Source organism: Protobothrops mucrosquamatus, unplaced genomic scaffold (genome assembly GCF_001527695.2).
Source record: "Protobothrops mucrosquamatus isolate PMUCROS unplaced genomic scaffold, P.Mucros_1.0 scaffold399, whole genome shotgun sequence".
In the NCBI taxonomy this organism is placed as follows: domain Eukaryota; kingdom Metazoa; phylum Chordata; class Lepidosauria; order Squamata; family Viperidae; genus Protobothrops; species Protobothrops mucrosquamatus.
Window position 1 is genome coordinate 305,322 of NW_015386730.1, and position 9,693 is coordinate 315,014.

Genomic DNA, 9,693 nt, shown 5'->3' on the forward strand with positions numbered 1-9,693 from the left:
CCTCATCCAAATCATTGATGAAGATGTTGAAGAGCACTGGGCCTAGAACAGAGCCCTGGGGCACCCCACTACACAATTCCCTCCATGTAGATGCAGTTCCATTGAGGACCACATGCTGAGTATGGCCGGTCAGCCAGTTTCAAGCACGCAAAACCGGAAATCCAGGTCAGAGCTTTTTCAGCTTTTAAGCCCAGTTGTTCAAATGCTGCCATTTAACAGACCATTACTTTGCAAAACCAAAGGATCAGAAAACAAGTGACGAATTTATACGATTTTATTGCTGTGGATACCTGAGAATTTACATGAAAACATGATTCTCAAAAGATTCTATTTAGTGATTGGGAAGTGGGGGTTAATCTGGGATCATTTTTAGGCAACAGTGGGACCCGGGTATATGGATATGTTTGTGGGATGACTGCATGACTCCATATGAGCGTATTGTAAATGCCACAGAAGTACCAATAGAAGAGAATATTTTAGCACTGATGATGTTACCTAGCTGGGTAATGAAACGTCTTGAAAAAGACAAGCTCAGAGAGCATCAAGGACCCCACTGTCCCAGAAGTGGACAGAAATGGAAAGATATTCAGAGGTTAAAATATTTGGAATGGTCCATTTTAGAGTCAGAAAATTTTGCACCTCACCCTAAAACAGGCCTCTGTTTTACTGAGATTGTTTTATACTGAAATTAAATGGGACATGATCCCTGCAGCACTATTTTGAGCATTTCTTACTCCAAAGGAAGTCCTATTTGAGTCTAAAAAAAGCTTACTGCCTGGGAATATATTCCAATGTAGTTGGATATGGTTAGGGATATAGAAGAGATGTACTAATATGTTACATTTTCTCCTCTTGACTTTTTCAAAAGTTTTCACAGGGGGCAGGTTACATCTGTATTTCCTGCAATAATGCCCTTGATCCAGTCAAGATGATCGAAGACATTGGTGTAGACGCCAGGCTCACGAGGTTGGGCACAAGGATCGCCTCCCCAAGATACAATACCCTGGAATTGTCCATTACAGATGAGGGGTCCCCCAGAGTCACCCTGTTGAGAAAAATCAAACATGAAACTTTACTACCGTATCTATGAATGGAAAGTGGAGCAAACAATTCCCTCCCATCGTCCATTCACATATAGCCCCCAAATGTTTCACTTCGATGTTCCCCAATCCAGGATCCTTGTAGAAGAATTTAACTCCTTGTATTTCCCCCACCAGAATCACCAATATTGGGAAGTCTGGAAATCTAGACACCTAGAAGGCACTTGAGTTAGAAAGAGTCGTAACTTTGTATGTTTCTACAAGATGCCTTCAAGGCTAGATCTCTGTCATAGCTTTGAAAATTGGCATCGTTTCTTTAGGAGTCTGTCTTAAAACGGATCATCTTACCACACATGAATCTTTGCCTCCTTCCAGGATACCTGCGCACAATGTTCTGCTTGTTGCTGGCAACCCTGCGTAAGCTGCTCGACATACCTCATAATCGAGTAGGTTAATGTTAGCACAATGAGGGACATCGGGATAAGTCTCTGGAAAAAAATAAAACATAGGCAAAATTCTACCTTTCACAATTTACTACCTAGATGCATAGAGCTATAATTTCCATTGTCTCCAACCAACGGAGCTGATCTCATTGCCTGGGAATAAGAAGTATTGTTTTTCAAAGACGTTCAAAGGGACTCCTGGGAAAAAAAGAGTTAGTTAAATGTTTTTTCTCAAGATATCAATAGGTCTTAAATCAGCTGATGGGCATTTGAAGGCTTCTCAAATTTCTCCGGCACTCTACGCAAAGATTCCCTTGTTGGAAAAGTGGGGCTTTTGCTAGTTCAAAAGTCACAGAACTGATCTCGCATCCCGTGGAGATGACCTAGAACGGGGGTTTCCAAACTTGGCAACTTTAAGACTTGTGAACTTCCACTCCCAAAATTCCTCAGCCTGCATATCGAAACTTCCATATCTGAAGATGAAGCAGACCCATAAGTTTGTATTGTGTACAAGAACAAAAAAATCAGGAATCTTGTCCAAAAGATCCCTTGCGGAGGACAGATGAGATGGAAATAAGTGTAAGGAAAAAAAGGCAAAATGTCATTTGAATCAAACAAAGTTGAGCCTGAGAATATGGAATAAACCCCAATCCCAGCTAATCAACAAATCAAGACATTTTCAGTATAAAAAGGGATCCTAAAGCTCACCCACTCCTTGAGTCATCTTTGGATCCACAACTTAGGAGTTTCTGTCCCTCTAGCTGGTGCCTGGCAGCCTAATTGATAAGGATGTGTCTAAACATGGATGGGTGCATGTGTGCATATGAGAAAGAGCAAATTTATATCGCAAGCAGTAAAGTTTTGCTGTTACTTTAAATTCACTGGGTCTCCGTGTATTCCCAAAAACTTGTGGTGCCTCAGTGGTTAGTTGAAAATTTTTTGTGTGAGTCCTTAATTATTTCCCAGCTCTTGACCAAGGCTGTGTGACTTGTCTGCTCTAGCTATACCTATTTGGTAGAAACCTACGTAGAAAACACGGTAGGCTTACAAGATCTACCTACCTTGGCAGGCTTGAATGTGTGGATGACCATAAGTCAAAGCTTAGAGTGCATGTAACACTTCCATGGCCTTACTAGCAATAGCAATAGCACTTAGACCTATATACTGCACTCTCTGGGTGATTTACAATATCAGCAAATTGCCCCCAACAATCTGAGTCCTCCTTTTATCAACCTCAAAAGGATGGAAGGCTGAGTCAACCTTGAGCTCTGTCAGGATCGAATTCCAGGCTGGGAGCAGAGATAGCCAGCAATACTGCATTCTAACCACTGCACCACCAGGACTTAAAAGGAAGAAGTCCTCTGCAACCATCCACAGAGATTTTATATCCATCCAAGGATAGACCATGTTTTTGAGTTCATATTTGGTATTTTGAGAGCAAGGGGTAAATATACTCTGAAAACATCCTCCGCGGGACACTTCTTCATTTCCAAAACGGCCATGGCCATTCACAAAACACCCCATTATTAAAGGTAATGAAGCCAGGCAAGACTGCCATGCTAATGGGACTTTTCTGATTCCCAACAGCACTGCTATAAGTAAACCTGATCCTATAGGGTTTTTTTTTAGCTACACAGCATGCCACTTCCTTACTTATTTATTTTATTCCAAGGACCTTGTGGGTGTGGAACTGATGAAGAAATGGAATCTTAGGGAATCCCATTGTCCATCCACATTCCAATATTCATGGGTGACATAGTGGGACCCTAGACCTAGTTGATGTTACATCAAAAGCTGGGTCTGAGAGTATAGACAGAGATCCCTACCTTGAGGAGATGTGATTGTGCCCCATCCCATAACACGGCAAACTGAGCCCACACTGGGAGGGCTGGAAGGCAAGCTGAGAGGCGCGATGTGTGCACTCTTCCTGACAGGTCTGTCCAGCCTGATCAACATGATGTCCTTGTTCCATTTGGTGTAGGTTTTGCTACTGTCACAAAAGAACTTCTCCTTTGGGACTCTTCTCTGCACATCCTTATTTGGTACCTTTTTGCTATGCACACCAAGGTATATCTCCATATCTTTCCTACAAGAAAAACAACAAGAAGTTAACAACAACAACTTAAAGTAAACTATATTACTTGTGTTGGTCCTTGACCTCATTTTGGCCCTCAAGCAGGATTGTTAGAGCCAGACATGAAAGGGCCATAACCTTCCTTCTCCAATGGTGTTTGTGGGAAAAACCTGCCAGAAACCTGGAAGAGTTACAGTCAATGTCCTAGAGATCTGGGTTCACTCAAGAAATTTATTCAAGGTGATTGAATAAGCTATTTCCATTGTTTATACAAAATCTTGAAGCATGAATTCACCTGTGTGCTGTTTAGCACACAGAAAGCTTGGCATATACTATGAATCCATCTCTTTCTTGACTGGGATGTGTATTGTGTAAATGTTGCAGTTATAAATTATAAATGACTGTGTTAAAGATAGAACCCATGTGGTTACAGTACTAATGTTATGACTTTGTATTGCGCACATCCTCTCTCAACCCAGCCTATCTCAAAGGATGGTTGAATAGATAAAGACGAACACAAAATCTGAATGGTGCCCACTCTGCTCTTGTTTAGAAGAGGTATTAAGGTGTAGTGCCTCACCCAGGCCTTTGATAAGGGAGAGAGAAGCCTCTCACTTCATCATCTTTTCATCTTTTATGTTTTACTGATTTTTTTAAAAAAATATTTTTTATGGCAAACCCCCAGAGTGAGGCAGCATATGGTTACTATTTTCTGGTTAGTTGCGCAGTCAGTCAGATATTTAGACTGGATTTGGCATTTTTATCCACCTATCAAGTCCTTCCCAAGGACCTGGGGTAGATAAATTCTGTGGTTCCATGGTATTAAAGGGATTGCCACAAGATGTTCCAATTAAGGCTGCCTTTTGCAATTGACTGTGGTGATTTTGTCAATGCTGGTGGTATTCAGGTAATGTTCCAGATTTTGTTATTCTTGTTATTATTATATCCCAGAAAAAAGGAAAGATATGAATACTGTGGTGAAGAACATGGAAATTCAATCATATATTTAAACAGCATTGCTCAAGATATGATTGTGAGGAGCAATAGCAGTAGCAGCAGAACACTCATTCAAAATGCACAGAGAAGTCACTAAAAACTAGCAGAAACATTATAAAAAAATCTGGATATCTAAACACGATCTCCCTCAACCCTTCCACATTCTGTAATGTCCTCACCCATTGCAGTGTGCAGCAGTGAGCACCCATTCCTCATTGAGCAAAGTCCCACCGCATTGATAATCATCATAGTACACGAGTACAAGGAAAGGATGTTCATTTATGTTACATTCATCACCTCCAATGACCAGTTCAGAAGACTTTTGTGCTGCAAAGAAACCAAAAAAGTTCAGTGTTTGACTGTGGAGTAGAACAGAATCGCTTTTATTGGTAGTGTTTCCATCAATACACTAATTATGGAGGGTAACAGATGACTGTGGGACACACATCATCAAACCAGTTGAATAAAATGGATTATTTGCAAATCATATATATGCCTATGCCCATGTAGGTAAACTACCTGTGAATCTTAAGTGATTAATTTGTGTGTGTGTGTGTGTGTGTGTGTGTACACACATATACTTTTGAGAAAGAGCATCAGAATTTCATTTTTAACATGTGCCAGTGTGTTCATAGAAAATGACAATAAAGGTTATTCTATCTTATCTTAAGATAAGAAGTCAGTTAGAGATCTTCTTGTTTAATATAACAACATAAGAAAATTTAATTCCCATTTCTTCAAACATGGTTTTAGGAAAGCAAAAATTCATTAAATATTACACAGCTATCTCACCGTGCTCTGAAATAAGATATGACCAGGGTCTTCTTAACACTTAACACTTTAGTGAAGCAGGCTTTGCTTTGTTAGTGGTGATAAGATTTGGGCATGGAAAGATTTCCAAAACAGGAGAGTTGACTTATTCAATAGGGAAGTGAAACAGACACTTTTATCACCCCCTGAATTCTCACTCCAGGATCGTAGTTATTTAAAGCAGGGTCTTGCTGCTGGAACTATAGAAGCTCCTAAGACAGTGGTGGCAAACCTATGGCACGGGTGCCAGAGGCGGCACTCAGAGTCCTCTCTGTGGGCACATGTACCATGCCCCGGAGATGGCAACTGTCCCTCTTCAACCAGCCGCCTGCTAACTCGCCAAAGTCCCATGTGGCTGGATGCATCCCGGCACAGCTGGTTTCCCTCCCCCCCGTCCCATCCCTCCTGGCCTCACATGCTCTCCTTTTCCTGGGCATGACCCACTGCATCACCTCCTTAGCTGTCGGCCGGCTATCCAGCTCAGAGGCGGCTTCTTTGAACTGCTGACGGCGGGCTGCAGAGCCCCAGAGTGCACCAGTTGAGGGGCCAGCTGGCTGTGGCTGCTAACGGATGACAGCGGTCCCCATGTGTTCACTGGCCTCTTTGTACAGGGGCCAATGGTGTCAGTCAGCTGCCCCAGCCCTTGCCTTGCCCCATGTCAATAGCACCCCCACCCTGCCTCACCACACCCCTCAGAACGAGCTTCCTGCCTATCGTCCCATCTATCCCAACCCTGCCCACCCCCACAGGCATCCCTCCCCACGAGCAACATTGAGATGATCACGCCCACCTTGGCCACACCCAGTGTGCCATGACCACCACAGCCACGCCCATCCAGTGGGCCACACCCACCTTGCACCCGGTGATAAATCATGGGCTTTGGGTTGCAGTTTGGGCACTCGGTCTCTAAAAGGTTCGTCATCACTGTCCTAAGAGCATCTTATAAACCACAATATAAATGAGCTGATTGTACTTTCAATCAATTAAACCAGTGTTTCTCAACCTTGGCAACTTGAAGATGTATGGATTTCAATTCCCACAAGTCCCCGGCCAGCATGGCGAATTCTGGGAATTGAACTCCATACATCTTCAAGCTGCAAGACAAAGGCCATTATGTGAAAGCTTGTACAAGCAAAGCTGGAGACAGATGTTTAGTACTTTCCACTCAGTCTCCCTGCACAGTAAGGAACTAGTTATTAATACAGGTAGTTCTTGACTTACAACAATTCATTTAGTGACCATTCAAATTTACAATGGCACTGAAGAAAGTTACTGAGCAGCGGAGAAGTGAAGCAAAATATGCCACAGCTTCTCAAAAGACCAGATGCCTTAGATCTCAGCCATCAGAAAGGCTCATGCTATTCAGTTTTTCACATGACCATTGCAGCATTCCCACAGTGATGTGAAAAAAGTTCAGATACTTAGCATGTGACTCATATTTATGACAGTTGCAGTGTCCCTGGGTTGTGTGATCACTTCTGACAAGTGAAGTCAATGAAGAAGCCAGATTCATTTAACAACAGTGTTACTAACTTAACAATAGTAGTGAGTGACTTAACCACTGTAGCAAGAAAGGTCGTAAAATGGGACAAAACTCACTAAACAGATTTTTCACTTAAGCAACAAAAATTTTGAGACTTCTTGTCCCTTGAAAGATTTAGCCAGAAAGATCAAAGACCTCTAGAAGCAAAATTTCAAGACAAGACAAATACTTTCCAAGAAGAAATGTATGCAATGCTACGACAGATACAAATCACAATAGCTCTAAACCATGAGGAGATTAAACATAACTTTGACAACATAAATGAATACACTTCTAACTTAAATTTACAATCAAAACACATTCAAAGAATGATGGTAAAGAATGAACAAACAAATCAAATAACAGAATGTGAACTAGAAAAAAATGACTTACCGGTAATTGGCAAAGTCACAAATGGAATTATAACTTAATACAAATAAGAAAAAACACACAATATGGAAATATGGAATAAATAAATATGGAAAAGATACCTTATGCATTAGAACGTCAAAATAAACCTGAGAAGAAAGAAGACTTAACAAAATGGACACTGTTAGGAGAATCACAGTTTGGGAGACAAAAAGTATACATCTTGTGTATTATGTATCCTCTACGCCTAACAACAACTACAAAAATACAAGAAATATTTGACAAGTCGAAAATATTAATCTGGAAAGCAATTTGGCAAAGGAAGAAGATTAGAGATGGGCTCAAGAGACTTGACTCGCCCTACCAGATGGAATATTATACGAGCAAACACTTGTTTGAATATGGCTAAATAAATAAATAACTTTGGCTATAAAGGGGCTTTAGAATAAGTGGGATAAGAGATATAAGTAATATAGTAATTTTTGATAAGATACAAAATGTAAAAATATTGGGATGATGAAAGTGAAAGAAAAGTTTGAACTTTAAAGACAAATTAAGTTTGAAAAGATTTAGGATTAAGGAATGATTGAAATACTGAGGGAAATTAGGCTTAATAAGAATATTGAAAAAAGGATATATAATGATTCAATCATTTTTTATGAATAGAAGTGAAATATAAATTGATTAGAAAAGATGTTATAGGTAGATGTGATGATAGATAAGAAGTATAGTATTTCTATAATATATGTAATATGAAAATACTGGGATGATATATTTAAGTGGAAAATTTGGATATTTAGATGTTAATTATTGAGAAAATTATGATTGATAAGAATTGTTTGAATATTATGGAGAAATTGAGCTTAAACAAGATTTATGAAAATAAGATATATGGTGAATCAATAAGATGACTTTTATGAAAAGAATTCTATATATGGACGCTATTATTGTTGGTATAAATATAGAAGACTGCTCAGTAACTTAATGGTATCACTGCCAGTCAGATTACGCTAATCAGTTAAAGTCAGAAGAATAGTTCAGATGAGCTTCTAAAAAGGATGGACATTTAGAAGCATTTGGTCCAGAGTCTGATCTTGCTGTACTGCATTGCTAAGCAAAATATATGGCCTCATGATGTGGAGAATAGGGAAGAGAAGGAGTGAAACTGGGGAAGAGATTGATAAAAATGGAATTCAATCTATGGGAAGTTGATAAGATTAGTATTTAGTTCACTAAAAACAGTTTGAGCCCACATTGATAGCAGTAAAATCCCTAAATACCGGTTTTGAGATTTGTTTCAGAAGCAATGACCCAGATATTGCACGCTCTATAATGCAGCAGATCTAACAGAATGGGAGCTAGGTTAAATCCAACAGATTTATTTTACCAGTTTGGACAAAAATCAATGGCCATCTCATATACCATTTTTTAAAGACCACCTTAGCACTGAAAACCCCTCCCCAACTTTTTTCTCATTGCATCTTATATTAATTAATAAGTTATCTTCCTCTATTGAAGTCAGTTGCCAAATAAATAGAAACACGAAAGGAAGCTGACCATATTTGGGATTATATATTTTTAACTGGCTAGTTTTGCTGCTATGAATAAATGTATCAATTCATACTATCATTACAAATACAGCAATGGTCTTCCCCATTTGCACCAACCGGGCCTTCTTCATCCACTCTCTACTTGTGACCTGCTTGTACATCTACAGTTAATAATTACATGCAAGTTTATTCCTGTACCTGGAGGTTTAAACCGAAAAAGACACCTAAAGCTCCGTCCACCCCTTGCTCCATTGTCCAGGCTCTTACCGTAAGAAAGCTGTAGTATCAGAAGGTTTGCTAGCACTCTGATCAGCACCATAGCTTCAACTCTGTGTGGCAAGCTGTTTGCCTGGAATTTAGAGATGGGGAACAATTTTGGCAAGAATGCACAGTTCAAAATATTTCATTAATCACTTTGTTCTCTTCCACTCCGAGGCCGAAGTACAGATGTGGAAAAAAAGCCACTTTCTCACCTGTAAGATCGCAGTCCCGAACTTAAACTTGAGATACCGTATCAATCTAATCAGATAACCCAAGCGGAGACTTCTTGATCAAGCAGCACTTTATTTGATCAAATTAAGCAGCTGGGTGGCCAACAATCTGGAACGCTGACACAGTTACATCCAGAAGTGTCACGTCTTAGAAAGTTGGTAGCATTGCTTTATACACTTTGTTAGCCAATGAAAATCAGACAACAGAGCCATTGCATCATAAGAAAGACATCAATCATTCCTGTACAGTCCCTTATTCCCTCCTTCAGTATATCCCATCCATGTACCCGTTTCCCAAGCTTGCATGAAATTTTTCTGGTGCAAAAGCTGATTCCAAAAAGCAAGAAAGCAACAGTTAGACTAAACAATTTCCCTTTGTTCCAGAACCCTTCACATCC

General features: G+C 40.0%; 1 protein-coding gene across 2 annotated transcripts; it reads right to left on the reverse strand.

Annotated features, from left to right (window-relative positions):
* Nucleotides 1–256: 256 nt before the first annotated feature.
* Nucleotides 257–9,456, reverse strand: LOC107287552 (beta-fibrinogenase mucrofibrase-3). Of its 2 annotated transcripts, XM_015816073.1 has the most exons (6): nt 9,278–9,456; nt 9,072–9,153; nt 4,733–4,880; nt 3,310–3,569; nt 1,389–1,528; nt 257–1,045 (listed from the first exon to the last, which is right to left on the reverse strand). In XM_015816073.1, the coding sequence occupies exons 2-6, from the start codon at nt 9,121–9,123 to the stop codon at nt 872–874; spliced, it is 774 nt and encodes a 257-aa protein (XP_015671559.1). In that variant the 5' UTR covers nt 9,124–9,153; nt 9,278–9,456; the 3' UTR covers nt 257–871. The 2 variants fall into 2 exon arrangements, with proteins under 2 accessions (XP_015671559.1, NP_001310175.1); NM_001323246.1 differs by lacking the exon at nt 9,278–9,456 and having other exon boundaries at nt 872–1,045; nt 9,072–9,123.
* Nucleotides 9,457–9,693: the final 237 nt, after the last annotated feature.